The 18,230-nt window shown below is 28.4% G+C and overlaps 4 protein-coding genes across 15 annotated transcripts; 2 read left to right on the forward strand and 2 right to left on the reverse strand.

The window, feature by feature from the left end:
• Positions 1 to 194: 194 nt before the first annotated feature.
• Positions 195 to 12,788, forward strand: LOC122524617 (DNA mismatch repair protein Msh2). 4 transcript variants are annotated; one of them, XR_006305589.1, is made up of 16 exons: positions 195 to 286; positions 359 to 408; positions 8,432 to 8,555; positions 8,632 to 8,888; positions 8,984 to 9,151; positions 9,240 to 9,428; positions 9,510 to 9,904; positions 10,036 to 10,250; positions 10,378 to 10,695; positions 10,769 to 10,990; positions 11,071 to 11,303; positions 11,388 to 11,479; positions 11,565 to 11,787; positions 11,858 to 11,950; positions 12,056 to 12,438; positions 12,532 to 12,788. XR_006305589.1 is itself a non-coding variant. In XM_043646964.1 (15 exons), exons 1-15 carry the CDS (start codon positions 253 to 255, stop codon positions 12,212 to 12,214), a joined length of 2,772 nt encoding a protein of 923 aa, XP_043502899.1. In that variant the 5' UTR covers positions 195 to 252; the 3' UTR covers positions 12,215 to 12,788. The 4 variants fall into 4 exon arrangements, 3 of the variants coding, with proteins under 3 accessions (XP_043502899.1, XP_043502902.1, XP_043502900.1); XM_043646964.1 differs by having other exon boundaries at positions 12,056 to 12,788; XM_043646965.1 differs by lacking the exon at positions 359 to 408 and having other exon boundaries at positions 205 to 286; positions 12,056 to 12,788.
• LOC122524615 (putative uncharacterized protein DDB_G0282133) lies at positions 282 to 6,878 on the reverse strand. 8 transcript variants are annotated; one of them, XM_043646954.1, is made up of 3 exons: positions 6,804 to 6,878; positions 5,131 to 6,552; positions 282 to 5,097 (listed from the first exon to the last, which is right to left on the reverse strand). In XM_043646954.1, exons 2-3 carry the CDS (start codon positions 6,539 to 6,541, stop codon positions 770 to 772), a joined length of 5,739 nt encoding a protein of 1,912 aa, XP_043502889.1. In that variant the 5' UTR covers positions 6,542 to 6,552; positions 6,804 to 6,878; the 3' UTR covers positions 282 to 769. The 8 variants fall into 8 exon arrangements, with proteins under 8 accessions (XP_043502889.1, XP_043502896.1, XP_043502895.1 ...); XM_043646961.1 differs by having other exon boundaries at positions 282 to 3,606; positions 4,288 to 6,552; XM_043646960.1 differs by having other exon boundaries at positions 282 to 2,796; positions 3,223 to 6,552.
• Positions 12,789 to 12,823: 35 nt separating the features above from the next.
• On the forward strand, positions 12,824 to 15,437 carry LOC122524618. The gene is made up of 5 exons (XM_043646968.1): positions 12,824 to 13,204; positions 13,339 to 14,001; positions 14,069 to 14,432; positions 14,516 to 14,867; positions 14,958 to 15,437. The coding sequence occupies exons 1-5, from the start codon at positions 13,077 to 13,079 to the stop codon at positions 15,044 to 15,046; spliced, it is 1,596 nt and encodes a 531-aa protein (XP_043502903.1). The 5' UTR covers positions 12,824 to 13,076; the 3' UTR covers positions 15,047 to 15,437.
• A 402-nt stretch (positions 15,438 to 15,839) lies between these two features.
• On the reverse strand, positions 15,840 to 18,227 carry LOC122524625 (ras-related protein Rab-39B). 2 transcript variants are annotated; one of them, XM_043646976.1, is made up of 4 exons: positions 18,139 to 18,227; positions 17,627 to 17,927; positions 17,101 to 17,210; positions 15,840 to 16,973 (listed from the first exon to the last, which is right to left on the reverse strand). In XM_043646976.1, exons 2-4 carry the CDS (start codon positions 17,732 to 17,734, stop codon positions 16,535 to 16,537), a joined length of 657 nt encoding a protein of 218 aa, XP_043502911.1. In that variant the 5' UTR covers positions 17,735 to 17,927; positions 18,139 to 18,227; the 3' UTR covers positions 15,840 to 16,534. The 2 variants fall into 2 exon arrangements, with proteins under 2 accessions (XP_043502911.1, XP_043502910.1); XM_043646975.1 differs by lacking the exon at positions 18,139 to 18,227 and having other exon boundaries at positions 17,627 to 17,959.
• Positions 18,228 to 18,230: the final 3 nt, after the last annotated feature.

Consider the following 18,230-nt stretch of genomic DNA (forward strand, 5'->3'; position numbering starts at 1 on the left):
CAATTAAGAACTAGATTAGTTGAGCAAAGTTATAGAGACATTTTTTTTACATTCTAGAAACTTTTCTTTTTATTCTATTACTGGTATCAAATTTTCGCGGGAAGGTAAAAGATCGTTCATACTCAAATGTAATGTGCGTTGGTGTAATTATACGATACAATTAATTGTGAAACGTTTATGTTTGCAATTATTTAGTTTTTTACTATTTGTATTTGTTAGTTAAATATTAAACGTATTATTTCTATATTAATAATGGCTGTACAACCGAATCAGCAATTTACTACGGGTAAGTAACTTTTATTCTCGAACATATCATTTTCTCTGTTTTGAAATAATAATATACAATGAAATATTTTAGATCCATCTTCCCAAATCAGTTTTGTTAAATATTTCACGAATCTTCCAGAAGTAAGTAAAAATTTATATGTAATATTAATATTTATTTTTTATTAAAAGCTTGACTTCACTTTGAAATCAATCTTATATCTAGGTTATTATTAATAATATGTGACATTAAATTACAAGAAATGAATAATTACATCTATTAACATATTATGTTTTATAGTTTACTAATACTAAGTATATAGTATAATTATTTGAGTTACATTATATTGTAAAAGTGTGTTCAATTATAACATTATAAATTCAATATTTATACTATATGAAATTATATACAGATCAAGTATATTATCTGTGGTAAATAAATTGTATATGTTTAGTTCTTTATAAGATAAAAATTTTTTAAATTAATTTAATTTAATAATTATATTCAACCAAAAAGATCTTTAGCTTTCTCTTTTGCTTTATCAAAAGTAGTTGTAAATCTATGACCAAGTCTTGTCCAGAATGTTGGAGGAACTTCGGTTTCCACTTTTTCTGTTATTTCTGGTGTTATCATAGTAGTAGACAAAGGAATTACTTCTTTTGGTTTCTCTCTAATATCCCATGGATCTTTACCATCTAAATGAGGAGGTAGTGTAACATCAGGATTTAGTGTTACATGATTAAAAATATCATCATTGTGATCAGCATCATACGGACCACCACCATATGCTTCTAAAATACGTGGCTCTATTTTTTTTTCTGGATTACTTTCTTGAGAAGGTAAATTCTCCTGATTATTGTTTTGATTTTCTTTCTTTCTATATACTTCTTCTAAATTCAAATCTTTATTTAATTGAGATTGAGATACGCTATTACTAATTGAATATTGACTTTGATTTGACGGTTGATAAATATGTGTGGATCTATGTCCACCTTTAGTGAAACCATTTCTATTGAAAGAATTTGATTGTGGACTTCCATTTTTAATAACATTTTGAGTATTTAGCTGTATTGGGTCTTGCTGATTTGAAGATTGATGATTCATGGAATAAAAATCGTTATTAGTTCCAACTTCTTGATGAGGACTTGAACCACCTGATAATTGATTTTGATATGAAATAGTTTGATCAGTAATATCACTCGAATGATGTACATGAATACTACTTGGGTTATCCGTGCTATCAGTTAAGACTTGATTTGATAATTTATATCTTAATTTCCATTTTGGTTTTGGTGCTGGAGTCAGTAAATGCAAGGGTTTATTCTCATTAATATTTGATTGTTTTTCAGTACTAGACATACTTGTATAAAGATGTTCTTCATTTGTAAATTGTTGGTTATGTCTAAAAGGATATTTAGGGTAGTCGAACTGTTGTCTTTGTTGTCCATTTACTGAATGACCAGAAATTTGTTGTGTTAAATCATCAAACCCGCCTAACAGTTGAGTCAAATCATCACTTTGCTTAATCAAATCTTCTAAGCGCTGGTTATGATTTCTTGGATTCTGATTTGGTTGACCAGATTCTATATTTCCAGAAATTTGTAGAATCAAATCATCAATCTGCCGAGGCAAATCTCTAAAACGCTGATAATGATTTGGTTGACCAAATTCTATATGTCCAGAAGTTTGTTGAGTCGAATCATCAGTCTGCTGCGTCAAATCTTCAAAGCGTTGATTATGATTTCTTGGTTTCTGATTTTGTTGACTAAATTCTATATGTCCAGAAGTTTGTTGAGTCAAATCTTCTAAGCGCTGATTATGATTACTTGGTTTCTGATTAGGCTGACCAAATTCTATATGTCCAGAAGTTTGTTGAGTCGAATCGTCAGTCTGCAGAGTCAAATCTTCTAAGCGCTGGCCGTGATTACTTGGTTTCTGATTAAGCTGACCAAATTCTATATGTCCAGAAGTTTGTTGAGTCAAATCGTCAGTCTGCTGAGTCAAATCTTCTAAGCGCTGGCCGTGATTACTTGGTTTCTGATTAAGCTGACCAAATTCTATATGTCCAGAAGTTTGTTGAGTCAAATCGTCAGTCTGCTGAGTTAAATCTTCTAAGCGCTGGCCGTGATTTCTTGGCTTCTGATTTTGTTGACTAAATTCTATATGTCCAGAAGTTTGTTGAGTTAAATCTTCCAAGCGCTGGCCGTGATTACTTGGTTTCTGATTAAGCTGACCAAATTCTATATGTCCAGAAGTTTGTTGAGTCAAATCGTCAGTCTGCTGAGTTAAATCTTCTAAGCGCTGGCCGTGATTACTTGGTTTCTGATTTTGTTGACTAAATTCTATATGTCCAGAAGTTTGTTGAGTTAAATCTTCCAAGCGCTGGCCGTGATTACTTGGTTTCTGATTAAGCTGACCAAATTCTATATGTCCAGAAGTTTGTTGAGTCAAATCGTCAGTCTGCTGAGTCAAATCTTCTAAGCGCTGGCCGTGATTACTTGGTTTCTGATTAAGCTGACCAAATTCTATATGTCCAGAAGTTTGTTGAGTTAAATCTTCTAAGCGCTGGCCGTGATTACTTGGTTTCTGATTAAGCTGACCAAATTCTATATGTCCAGAAGTTTGTTGAGTCAAATCGTCAGTCTGCTGAGTTAAATCTTCTAAGCGCTGGCCGTGATTACTTGGTTTCTGATTTTGTTGACTAAATTCTATATGTCCAGAAGTGTGTTGAGTTAAATCTTCATAACGCTGGTTATGATTACTTGGTTTCTGATTAGGCTGACCAAATTCTATATGTCCAGAAGTTTGTTGAGTTAAATCTTCTAAGCGCTGGCCGTGATTACTTGGTTTCTGATTAGGCTGACCAAATTCTATATGTCCAGAAGTTTGTTGAGTTAAATCTTCTAAGCGCTGGCCGTGATTACTTGGTTTCTGATTTAGTTGACCAAATTCTATATGTCCAGAAGTTTGTTGAGTCAAATCGTCAGTCTGCTGAGTTAAATCTTCTAAGCGCTGGCCGTGATTTCTTGGCTTTTGATTTTGTTGACCAAATTCTATATGTCCAGAAGTTTGTTGAGTTAAATCTTCCAAGTTCTGGCCGTGATTACTTGGTTTCTGATTAAGCTGACCAAATTCTATATGTCCAGAAGTTTGTTGAGTTAAATCTTCTAAGCGCTGGCCGTGATTACTTGGTTTCTGATTAAACTGGCCAAATTCTATATTTCCAGAAGTTTGTTGTGTTAAATCATCAAATCCGCCTGACTGTTGTGTTATATCATCATTCTGTTGAGTCAAATCTTCTAAACGCTGGCCGTGATTACTTGGTTTCTGATTAAGCTGACCAAATTCTATATGTCCAGAAGTTTGTTGAGTTAAATCTTCCAAGTTCTGGCCGTGATTACTTGGTTTCTGATTAAACTGGCCAAATTCTATATTTCCAGAAGTTTGTTGTGTTAAATCATCAAATCCACCTGACTGTTGTGTTATATCATCAGTCTGTTGAGTCAAATCTTCTAAACGCTGGCCGTGATTACTTGGTTTCTGATTAAGCTTACCAAATTCTATATGTCCAGAAGTTTGTTGAGTTAAATCTTCCAAGCGCTGGCCGTGATTACTTGGTTTCTGATTAAGCTGACCAAATTCTATATGTCCAGAAGTTTGTTGAGTCAAATCGTCAGTCTGCTGAGTTAAATCTTCTAAGCGCTGGCCGTGATTTCTTGGTTTCTGATTTTGTTGACTAAATTCTATATGTCCAGAAGTTTGTTGAGTCAAATCGTCAGTCTGCTGAGTTAAATCTTCTAAGCGCTGGCCGTGATTTCTTGGTTTCTGATTTTGTTGACTAAATTCTATATGTCCAGAAGTTTGTTGAGTCAAATCGTCAGTCTGCTGAGTTAAATCTTCTAAGCGCTGGCCGTGATTTCTTGGCTTCTGATTTTGTTGACTAAATTCTATATGTCCAGAAGTTTGTTGAGTTAAATCTTCCAAGCGCTGGCCGTGATTACTTGGTTTCTGATTAAGCTGACCAAATTCTATATGTCCAGAAGTTTGTTGAGTCAAATCGTCAGTCTGCTGAGTTAAATCTTCTAAGCGCTGGCCGTGATTACTTGGTTTCTGATTTTGTTGACTAAATTCTATATGTCCAGAAGTTTGTTGTGTTAAATCATCAAATCCTCCTAACTGTTGTGTTAGATCATTAGTCTGTTGAGTCAAATCTTCGAAGTGCTGGTTATGACTATTTGGTTTTTGATTAATTTGACCAAATTCTATATTTCCAGAAGTTTGCTGTGTTAAATCATCAAATCCGCCTGACTGTTGTGTTAGATCATCAGTCTGTTGCGTCATATCTTCATAGTTCTGTGCTATGTCTTCTAAATGTTGATTATGTCTTTTGATTCTTTTGTTGGTCCATGTTTGTTGCATCATGTCTTTATTGTTTTTCCTTATATCTTTATTAGGTTGTCTTAATGATCTAATTTCACGATTATTGTATGTTAGTTTCTCATTTTCATTATCTTTTATATTCTTTAGAATTCTTTCTTTATCCTGGTTATTCAGAATAGAGTTATGTCTATTGTTATTAGCATTACGTTTATGTTTCCTAATATATCTTTGCTCCGTTTCATAAATACAATCTTGCATTCCGTGATTAAGGCCTTGCGTACCAGTAATTAATTGTTGTAAATTTCCAGTATAACCTGGATTATAATTATTATCTAATGTATGACCAACCTCTTTGTTATATGTGCTGCTTTTGTGATGTGAATAATATTGGTTTCTTTCATTTGGATTAGTATCAACAATTTCTCTTGTTTGTCCTGTAGAGTCCCAATGATACTGTAATATTTGGTCTTTTATATGTGGATGATTTTCCACATTTTCATTTAACGTTCTATGTTGTAAATTGTCTCTAGATCGATAATTTTGAGTTATTTGTGATTGATGAGTATCTAAATATTCTCTTTGATAATTTTCATTTATATTCCGTTGTAATCCAATTTGTTCATTTTCCCTATATCTTTGATAATTGGTATTTTCACTATTTGAAGTTTGAATATTACTGGGTAAAACATTTGTATGTGATTGAGAAATATATGCTTCTTGTCTTTGATGTTGAATACCTGGTCTATTTCTATTATACATATTGTTTTCATTTCTATATAATGTATCCTCACCTGTATAAGTTTGTCTATTTAACAATTGATTTTGATGTACATTATATATATTTCCATTAGTAGGGACATGCTCATTTTGATCTCTATGTCTGTAGTCAGCACTCTCAGCAACTTGTAGATCATGATTTCTAAAAGTAGGATTAACATTGTCTTGAACTGAATTCATGGTATCCATATGCAAAGTGTTACTCGATGTCACATGTTTTAAACGAGATGATTGATGAATTTTTCTTTCCAAATTTTGGAATTCTTGATTTACTTTTTGCATAGTATTGTGTAGATCATTTATATTTGAAGTAATCTTATGTGTAGGGTTGAGACTTGTACTATATTGAGAAGTATAATTTTGTTGATAATAACGAGTTATTTTTGGACCAATAACATATTGTCCCTCTTCTTCTAAAACGCGTCCATTTCCTTCATCAGTTTTATATGTATTAACTCGAGTCCAATTATCATTTCTTATTCCAGTATATTGATTTCGACCTTGTAATAACTCTGAATCACCAGCAGACGTTCCATGTTGACTCATTTGTAACCTATCACTTGATTCTCCAAAATTTTCAAGTCTTCCAATATTTCCTCCTCGTTCTCTGTATGATTCTTGTAACTGGTCATTATGTAATTTATTATAATTATGTTCTTGTCTGTATGATTCTGAATTTCTTGATTCCTCATATATTCTTTGATTATTAATAGTATCCAAAGAATTGTATCTGTTTTGATTGATTAATCTTTCTGGCTGTAATAAATCTAGATTACTTGGATGAGTATTACTATACGAAGAAGTATAATTTTTCTTAAAATATCTTACACTCTTTGGACCTTGAACATATTGTCCTTGTTCTTCATAAACTTTACCATGACCATTATCTACTCTATACTCATTTTGTTCAGTCCAGTTACCAGGTCTGTCATAATTAAGATTCAAATGATTTACATTTCTTATATTTGAATCTGTATGATCATTATGATTATTAGATTCTTGATGAGTTCTATAAGAACTAACTTGTCGATAAGTAGTACAACTTTCTATGCAACCACTAGGCAAAGATAATGATTGTGTGAATAAGATGGATAAAATAATTATCCTTTTTATTGCCATATTAGGCTAATCTGTGAAATAAAAAAAAAGATTTTTGATTAGTTTTATAGTAAATTGTATATAATAATATAATCAAATATATGTATATTAAATATCTTGAAATAACAACAACTAAATTATAAATTCCACATATGATTTTTTAATTTATAATTATTACAAAATATATGCTATAATTTTTAAAGTTAGCCATTAATTGAATTTTTATATTTTATTATATTCATAATGTAGTAAAATTTAATAATGAAAAATGCATTTTTATTACCTTAAAACATACGATCAAGACACACTTTAATTCACTCGCTAATCTGAAGATGTTCTCACTAACATTGAAGAATTACATATAACATAAGCAGATTGCAGCAATAGCATTTATGCTGCTTCCCCTTCTTCATATCGGAATTCTAGATTTTTTCTTATTTATTTATTTTACTCCATATATTAACTTATCACTGGAAATTCGTGGTAAAAGTATATATCAACTTCTTCAAAATAATATAAATTTAAATTCTTCATTGATTATTTATTTATGAAACATTTCATTTTCACTTATTTATTTATTATTTTCTAATATATCAATATATTTTCTGTTAAAAAGTTATTTAAAAAAATTAAATTTTATTCTAATTTTTTTTGTAAAAGTGTATAAATATAAATATAAATGTTATTTTATTTACGTAAGAATTAAAATAGGATAAAAAGTAATACTAATTTCCAGGTAATAGTATCTCCGTATTTGGTGTGATGTGTCACAGATTAAGTCATCTCTTGTCTGTAATATCTTTACTATGTTGCTTTCATTCATAAGATTATCAAGCAAAAATTTCAAGGTTACTCTTATATATGTACTAAAGAAATACTTATTAGATTAAATATAAAATAGAAACAGTATATATATGTATATATAATCTTTCAGTACTGTAACATTAGACAATAACTTTTACATAATATTCAATTAATAGTTGCATTTATATATTAATTTCAAATAAATGAAATATATTGCTTATTTTTATGGTAGCTTATTTATAACACAAATTATTTGTCTTCCTAGAATATGAACTCTGATCTTTTATCATAATAATATTTCATGATGACCTCATTATTATTATGGGCGTCATTGGATTTTCTGGATTTTACCAATACGTTCTGAATATGTACTACATTGGTAATCAGTGAAGAAAATACCACACAACATATAATAAATATATTATATAAGAGAAGTAAAGTTCCTATGCCAATTAATTAAACAATTACTCTATACTTAATATTCATTTAACTATATATTTATTTATACAAAACTTTCTTAATCTTGTCTAATTTATTTTTACGTAACTTTGTATTACTGATAATTTACATAAATTCGTATATTACATTTATACCCATTCAACAATCTGACCTTCTGATAGACATTGACCCATAGATATATAACAATGTTTAAGATTTTCTTAGTAAAGAGTGAATAAATATTTCTTTAAATTGCATTATATATCCTATTTAGAATATTTTTCTAGAAACATATACAAAAAATATTACTTTTTAATAATATATAGAAATAAAATTTAAATCACACAACAGTTTCATCAACTAAATAGAAAATTGTAAACGTGCAAATTAAAATTAATTCGATATATCAATTTCTAGAACAAATATTTATTTAAATTGCGCATATTTAACAACAATATTAATATCATTAATTCATATCATTCTGATTGTGAGTGTTTTTATTATGTAAATGGATCAAGGTCATACCAATCAATTACATATAACGTCCATACGTATGAATTATAATATGCAATTTCACCTAATGTGTATATTGGATAAAAATTTATAATATTACTATACATAGTAAATTAATAATAATAGAAAAAAACAGTATCAATGTATTCATTTCAGAAATCAAATTCTACTATACGATTTTTTAATCGAGGTGATTATTATACATTACATGGAAGCGATGCTTTATTTGCTGCTAAAGAAGTTTTTAAAACAACATCTGTTTGTAAAATGCTCGGTGCTGGTAAGTCAAAATAAAATTTTAATTTTAATCTCACCAAAAATTATTATTAAGTATAAATTTAATTTATTTGTTATAGAACCTTATAAGACTGAAGGTATTATACTGAATAAAAGTCATTTCGAGGCATTTATACGTGATTTATTATTAGTAAAACAATATAGAGTAGAAGTTTACATCAATCAAGGATCAATAAAAAATCAAAATTGGGTATTAGAATATAAAGGTTCGCCTGGTAATCTATCACAATTTGAAGATATATTATTTGCTAACAATGATATTGCACTTGGAGTATCAGTAATTGCTGTAAAATTAGGAACAGAAGGAAAATCCAAAGTAAGTTGATATAACATTTGTATATCATATAAAATATATTTATTTATACACTTATTATAAAATATATTTAAAATATTAATATTTAATGTATGTAGATTTTAGGATTAAGCCATCTTGATACGGTAGCAAATTCTTTCTCAGTTTGTGAATTCCAAGATAGTGAATCTTTCTCAAATTTAGAATCACTTATTGTTACACTTAATCCAAAAGAATGTCTACTAATCCAAGGAGATAGTACTTATGAATTTGATACTTTGAAACAGGTTGGTTAATTATAAAGAGTATATTATTATATGAAATATTATATAGAAGATTAGATTTATCTAATTATTATTATCATAAATTTTGTAGGTAATAGAAAGAAGTAATGTTTTAGTTACTTTAAGAAAAAAAAGTGAATTTTCTAATGATTCAGTTGTACAAGATTTAAATACATTACTCAAATTTACAAAAGGTCAGCAACAAAATGCACAATCCTTACCTGAAATAAATTTAACATTAGCTATGTCAGCTACATCTGCATTAATTAAATATTTGGATGTAAGTATATTCCATATAATTATAATTTTTATAAGAGAGAAAGATATTATTGTGACATGATATTTTAAAATTAAATTTCAGCTGACATCTGATGAGGGAAATATTCATCAATTTAGTATAGAACAAATAAAACAATCACGTTATTTAAAATTAGATACAGCAGCTATAAAGGCTCTTAATATTGAGCATCGTTCAAATGTATCTTCTAATTTAAATGGAAATGTACCTGATAGTATTTTGACTTTATTAGATAAATGCAAAACTCCACAAGGTCATAGATTAATTGCGCAATGGATTAGACAGCCTCTTAAAGATTTGGCACTTATAAAAGAAAGACATGATATAGTAGAAGTATTAGTTAAAAACAATGAATTAAGATCTACTCTTAGCGAAGATCACCTGAGACGAATACCTGACTTACAGCAATTAGCCAAAAAATTATCAAGAAAGAAAGCTCATCTTCAAGACTGTTATAAGTGTGTAACTAATGTTATATTTTACAATATTTATCTATTTATTGTATGTCTAAATACAAAATAATAGAAAAATAATTTATTTTATTAGTCTAACTATATTTTTAAACTCATATATATATATTTACTTGCAGAATTTATATGAGTGTATCTCATTTGCCAAGACTGATACAACAATTTTCTGATGTTTCTAACATAACAGCCTTAAAAGAATTAATTATAGATCCATTAAAAGAACTGATCAAGGATATGGACAAATTTCAACAAATGATTGAACAAACTATTGATTTAGATGCAGCGGAAAAGGGAGATTTTTTAGTTCATCCTGATTTTGACGATGAATTAAAAGGTATCTAAATAGGTAGCTGTTATGTTCGTTTATTATTTAAGCGAATAAACATCAATCGTCATATTTTTTTAAGTTTAATTTTATGTATATTGCATATAAATATTTAAACATTTAATCTTTCTAACAGAACTCAAAGGAGAAATGGATGAAATGGAAGAAAAAGTACAATCGCAGTTAAGTAAAGTAGCTGAGGACTTGGGTGTAGAATCAGGAAAATCATTAAAATTGGAAACCAATCAACAGTTGGGCTATTACTTTCGAATAACGTTAAAAGAAGAAAAGATACTAAGAAATAAAAAACATTATACTATATTAGACTCTAACAAAAATGGTGTAAGATTTAGAAATAATAAGTTAAATGAATTAAATGATGAATATATTGCTGCTAGAGAGAAGTATACAAATCAACAGAAAACTGTTGTCACAGAAATTATTGAAATTGCAGGTCAGTACATAATTACAAATTATAATGATAGACGAAATTAATATATATTTTATTATATGTTGAATTTATATAGCTGGATATACCACTCCGATTAAAAGTATTGGAGACGTTATTGCATGCCTTGACGTTTTCGTGGCATTTGCCTTAACTGCAGCAAATGCACACATAACATATATTCGCCCAGAAATGCTTCCTAGCGAGCATGGTGAATTTAATCTTGTTCAAGTGAGACATCCTTGTTTGGAAATACAAGAAAGCGTAGATTATATCGCTAACGATGTATATTTTAAAAAAGGTCAATATAATAAATCAATGAGATATTAAATTTTCAACAAAATTATCTTATAGTTTATATTAATTCTTAAATAATTTTAGATAAAGTTCATTGTTACATTATAACTGGTCCAAATATGGGTGGTAAAAGTACGTATATACGTTCTGCTGGTGTAACTGCATTAATGGCACATATTGGAAGTTTTGTTCCTTGTGAAAAAGCAACAATATCTTTATTGGATTGTATATTAGCAAGAATTGGAGCTGATGATTCACAATTAAAAGGACTTTCAACGTTTATGATGGAAATGATAGAAACAGCTGCTATTTTAAGGGTATGTTAAACTAATGACGTGTTTTGCAAGAAAAAAATATTTAATGAGTTTTTTGTGGAAATTATTTTCTTATATCATTTATAGACAGCAACATCTAATTCACTTGTGATCATTGATGAGCTTGGTAGAGGTACATCAACGTATGAAGGATGTGGTATCGCTTGGTCCATAGCAGAGTAAAATTTTTATTTTAAAAAGTAATACTATATCTTTTATAATAGAATTACTTTTTGAATAATATGATAAATATACTTGTTTTAGGCATTTAGCAAAAGATATTAAATCTTATTGCCTATTTGCAACGCATTTTCATGAGATTACGAGACTTTCTGAAGAAATACCTACAGTTAAAAATCAACACGTGACAGCTCTTGTACAAAACGATAAACTTACTTTACTTTATAAAGTAAAACCTGGTGTTTGCGATCAAAGCTTTGGTATTCATGTTGCTAAAATGGCTAATTTTCCAGACAACGTAATAGAGGTAATTTTTAATTATTAATATGGATTATATTCAAAATTAGATAAATCAATTAATAATGGGGGTATTACAGTTTGCTAAACGAAAACAAACAGAATTAGAAGATTATCAGGGAACAATTTTTAAAGGATCTGATTGTCCAGAAAAAAAGCGAAAAATTATAAAGGTCTGAAAACTATAGTTTTTTTATTAATTTGTGTGTGTGTGTGTTGGTGTTATACTTATTATTATATTATTTATATAATAATATTCTTATATAATTTTATTATAGGAAGCTGATGAATTGATAACTGAATTTCTCAATGAATGCAAAACACTAGATAAATCTTTGTCAAATGAACAGCTAAGAGATAAAATCTTAGAATATAAAAAAAAGATTTGTTCTCGTGAAAATCCATATATCGATGCATTATTATCAGAAGTTTGCTAATTTTTCTTTTATTTTTAAATTCAAATAATAACATATTAAGAACATGTTATACTTTATGCACATTAAATAAAAAAAGAATACCTTTTAGATGAAAACAATTAATAATTGAATAATATATTAACACTGACGTCCAGGCGTTACGAAAAAATTTCTTCGCTTGACGTCGGCAGTGTTACTTCAGATTACTTCGCTTACAACCGGCCGTTCTTGGAAGTAGTACCCCGGTATGACGGTCGAAATTTCGACGTTTTCTCATGAATTTTTTTAAATATGAAAATAAAATGCGATCGTTTCGAAAGTTTTACATGTTTTTATAGGTGTCTTGAAGTGTACAAAAAAAAATTTTTTTAATTAATTTACGGCTACGCGCACTTGTTTCCTTTAGCTATGGCTGAGAGCGCGTCGATTTGATGGATCTGATTTTTCTAATATGAAAAAACCTACCTTTAACTTAGGAAAAAATAGATAAATAAGTCGACAAAAAATTGTGAAATGGAATCAATTTATCTTTAACTCAATTAGTATAAAAATAAATAATACTGCATGTAAAATGCTACAAAAACATCAAAGAGAACTATTTGTTTCATTCGTTTATTTATAAAATCACACATACTTAAATTTGAACTCCTGAACACCACCGCCGCCCTCGTGGAGAATTATCGTACTCGGTATTTCCTTATTTTCAACAACACAAATTCGACGAAAACGCGTATCTCGATCGTCTTCCTTGTATCTAGGCTTCGTGGTTTTTAAAATCAGTTTACTATTAGTATTATAACCTCGAATTTGACTAACGTATTCAGTATTTTAAAAATTTGTATAGTTATTAAATGTACTTTTTTAACAATTTTTATTAGTGAATATGGATCCTGCTATTTTTCCTGAAGAAATTTGGATTAAAATTTTATTACATTGCGATATACCTGATATTATTATATTTGGTAGAACCTGTAAATATTTAAGAAAAATATCAAACAGCGAATACTTATGGTGAGTTAGATATGTTAGGTTTACGTTAAAAATCTTTAATCGCTATTAATTACGTTGACAAACAAAATATTGTCTAAAATATTTCTAGAAAATAAAGATATGTAATTAATATTATAATGATATTTTTATTTTAGGAAAATGAAATGGTTACAGTTATTATCGCAAGTACATTTTCGGTTTCCTGGCATAAAGCAGTTGCAATCATATTCTGTTAATTTTAAAGAAATGTGTTATAGGTTGCATATGATAATTAAATTAGATGAAAATGTACACTTTTTACAGTGTCACAATTGCTATGAATATACATGTAAAAGAGATTGCACAGAAATGTTAAGTTATCAAATTATAATTGAAATAGGGAATAAATATACACGGGTAGTGGATGGATCATTTACAGTATTTAGTGTAAATAAGCATTTTTCTAGTATTGCTTTCCCAACAAATTTTAGTAAAAAACATGAGGAGGAAGGACAAATAATTAATGTACAAAAATCTAATATAACAGTAATGCCAAAAAATAAAATTAAAGAAGATCACAAACTTAGGAATGATTATTGTACAGATATCGAATTAATTCGGAATATACCAAATATTGAAATGTTAAATCCAGCTAAAGCTTTATTAAATAGTGAAAGCTTTTTAGTTCTTAAAGCATTTCTCGATCATTTGTTTCATCCAATGAATATCATCTTTAAAGAGCCTGGTTTCGTACTCATGTTTTGTGAGCCATTAGGCACACATCCTGCATCAAGGAAGCAACTATTGCATTATTTATTTCAAGAAGTTAAAGCAGCAAGGTATTTTTGTTATTTTACAAACATAAACATAAACATTTATACTATTTCTTATTTATATATCTTACAGAGTATGTTTGGTTCCAAAACCTTTATTAGCATGTTCTATGCTGGATATAAAAACATGTATTGTAGTTGATAGTGGTGCACTAAGTACCACAGTTGCTGTAGTAATTAACGGAAGAGTTATGCCTCAACGATGGAAATTATTACCAATAGGTGGTTGGCATGTGAGTTATCACTTAAAACAAGCTGTGCACAGAAAACAAAAAGAATATCATCAAATTCCATTATTAAGCCTTGATTTTTTACCTTTAAAAGGAAAATGTAGATTGAGTTATAATATTAAAAACGAGAAAAGAGAAGAAGAACAGAAAATAGAACAATACATTAATCTTAATGTTACTGACTTGCTTGAATTTGGTAAATTTAAGGTATTTATGAAATTTTATTTATAAATAATTGTAAACCAATTCGATACGTATAACTATGTATATAATAACAATTTTTTCCATAGCACATCATACCTGAAGAAAACTTTAAGCCCTTCTATCAAAAAATTTCATTAGGTTCAGAATTATATATTGCACCTGAAATGATGTACGTTAGTCTTGAATTACCAAAAGTAATAAAAGAAGTTACATCCGGTTTATCGGAAGATATTATGCACGATTGCTTTTCGCATATTATGCTTATTGGAGGTAATACATCTCTATCTGGTTTTAATTTGAGATTAATTAAGGATTTGCGGGAACTGTTCCCTGAATATAGTGAAATTTTGGAAGTACAAAATTGTCCTGAGGATAGTTTTTATGATTGGAAGAATTATGAATATCTATCATTATATGTATGTTCAGCTATGCACTCAGGTAAGATTAATATTTGTACATTACATTCTTCTCGCTTAAATAAAAATGGTGCCAACATCTATCTTATAACTACTTTTAAATAACTTGTAGATGAAATACCACCCGAATATGTAGAAGGTTATCCTTATTGGTTATCACGAGAGGAGTATGTACTGTTTGGATGTGATTCATTAGGATAATAAGAACGATAATAAGTATATTTGTATATGAATATATTGTAAAACGTATAGAGAGAAAGTTATAGTATTAAATTTTTATTTACATCAGTATACAAAGCCATACTATTTAGCACATGACATTTTACGAATGTTATAAATATGACTCAAGAAAGTAACTATGTTTATCATATTAGCATGTAGTAAATTTTTATGAAATATCAATTCATAATTAATAATGAATTATTTACTTAATAAATTATATAACATTATATTTTCATGATTTCTGGTATAATTTATGAACATGATATAATTAATAAATATTTATTATTATTATTCTATATAATAATGCAAATATTTTACATGTTGTACCAATAAATAATCAGACATCAATTACACTATTTTGTCATAACAATAATGTTGCATAAATATATTATGCTACAAATTTTTTTATATATACAATTTAATTATTTTTTATTATTATTGCAAGAAGCAATTCATGAATTTGTTAATGTATGGATAAAACAAAATATGTAATATAGTCTAAAATCTATTTGATTTCTTTTATCTATGAGATATATAATTTCCTATTATAAGTTTAAAACATTCACTGAAAAGAAAGTAATAAACAAAACAAAGTTCATGTTTTTTCTTTAATACTTTATACAATGAATTCTTTAATGAGTTCTATTTTACATATTACAGATATTTTTAACGTATATTCATGTAAATAATTTAATGCATTATATTATAAATCTAAATTATTTTCAGAAATGTAATTTAATAACAGTTTGTTTTTTAATATTTCATGAATAAATTAGTTTTAACAAAGAGCACAGCCGTTATGTAATAGAAAGTTAGATTTATAACAGTATCTCCATAATAGTATACATAAAACTTGTAGTACATTATTATAAGAATACATACTACATAAGTGACTCGGAAAGTAATACATATTTTTTAGTTTTTAAATGAAATGAAAAAGACAATCCTACCTCAATTTTTAATTATTTATATATTTTTTTTATTTATACAAACTATATACAAAAAATTCTATCTCTCATATGTTTATGCATAATTTTCAATATGTATAATTGTTAGTTTGTTATTTAAAACAAAGAATGCAGTGAAAATTGTATATATCTACTCAGAACATCTTGTTTATTACTATTGTAACAATATTAGAAAATGTTTGGAATATACAATATTCATCATACATTATGGTACAAAAAATCTAAATAATAATTCACTAGATGTATTAAATTTTCTACTACATTCCTTGGGTGTAAATCAATTGTGTTGAATGTCTATGAATCAGTTCCTATATTTTTACATTTGTCATATCTTATATAATTTAATATAAATATGTCGTGAATAGATTATGAATTGTTCAGTAAGTAAAATGAAAATTATTTATTAGATGTAAATTGTAAGCAGTCTTAAATGACAACACAATTGATTTCTTATTATAAAATAATTTGTTTTTTTCGATGAACCAAAATAATTCTTAATTTAACAACACGAAGACTTTGCAGGCTCTGCTTCGACTAGATTAAAGTCCAAGCCACCAGGTCTTGCAAATCCAGTTTTAATACCATCCCAACCATCTTCTACTTTATATTCACCAGTCTGTATTCTATTATAAACTTCCTGAGTAACTGTTCGAAATGCTTCTTCAACATTGACTCCTGTTTTTGCACTAGTTTCTATATGATGTACACCATGTTGATCAGCAAAAGCTCTAGCTTCTTCTCTTGATACTTCTCTTCTGCCACCATTTGTTACCAGATCCAATTTACAACCTACCAATGCAAATACAGGACGATGCGGTTCAATGTGTCTACGCGCTTCCATCATCCATTGAGGAATATGTTCAAAGCTAGTTCTGTTGCATACATCATATACAAGTAGTGCTCCAACAGAATTTCTATAGTAAGATTTTGTTATAGACCTAAAGTAAAAAATAATGCAATCTTTGGAATGGTATCTTATGTAAGATTTATGAGTAAAATAAAACGACAAGTCATGGGAAGAAAGCATCGCATACATAAACATAATATTTATAATTAATTATTTACCTAAATCTTTCTTGTCCAGCAGTATCCCATAATTGTAATTTTATTCTCGTGCCATCTTTAACTTCAATTAAACGTGCAAAAAAGTCTACGCCGACAGTTGGATCGGAGAGCTAAAACGACAAATTCATAAATCACTAATAGAATACATAATTCTAATAACAAAAAAACATGTTGAATGTATTGCATATATGATAACAGTTTGATGAAGCAATTTATATTAACTCTTATGACATTTTTCTTATTATTAAATTTTTCATGCCTGACAATTAGAATCACATAATTTATCACATATTTATTTGATCAATGTTCATCAATGTTATGTGAAAACAATATAGTATGTATTGAAGATTAGATTATAACTTATTGCGACGCGCGCGGACTAATGTTCATAATACATATTAATAAAAATAATACAGAAATAGAAAATTATACAGAATCGTGACGCCAACAAAGAAACGTAACTAGGCATATTCGATAACTTCACATTTATTAAAATGCAACCACAGTGGATAAAGATGCATCATACCTCTGCGAACTTCCCATCGGTGAAGTATTTCAGGAGCGAACTCTTTCCGACCGTACTGTCGCCAATCAATATTAGCCGAAATTGATAATCAAAAATTGGTTCCACCATCTCGATGGAAGACAGAGAGGGGGAAAGTAAAAAAAATAAAACTTTTGACCCAAATGTACGTTTCCTTTCTTTAAAACGTATTCATCTTCTCGTGCGCACACTTGTCAGAATAACTAGAATTCAGCTGACCGTGACATCAATCGTCAACTTCCTACCACCTTTGCTCATCGTGCCGCCTCTATTGCGCACGTCACTGTACGAGTAAATACGCAGATCTTGTAATTGTATATATCATTCTTTTTGTTTGTAAGAAGTTTTTTCTATCGTATTTACACGTCAATATTTATTTGTTATATGTATCAAGATTATTATGTTTTCTCGTTAAAACAAACAAAAAACTTAAAGTTACTAATTTATGTAATTAAAGAATGTATTCTCTTTCTCTTAATGATTTATAAACTTACGTCGCTCAATTATTAAACGTTACGCCACACCACAAAAAGGTTCAGGCATAAAAGATCATTTCGAGAACTTCCGTGTTCCAATCTAAAAAACT

The sequence above is a fragment of the Polistes fuscatus genome, unplaced genomic scaffold (genome assembly GCF_010416935.1).
Source record: "Polistes fuscatus isolate 324 unplaced genomic scaffold, CU_Pfus_HIC Scaffold8, whole genome shotgun sequence".
In the NCBI taxonomy this organism is placed as follows: domain Eukaryota; kingdom Metazoa; phylum Arthropoda; class Insecta; order Hymenoptera; family Vespidae; genus Polistes; species Polistes fuscatus.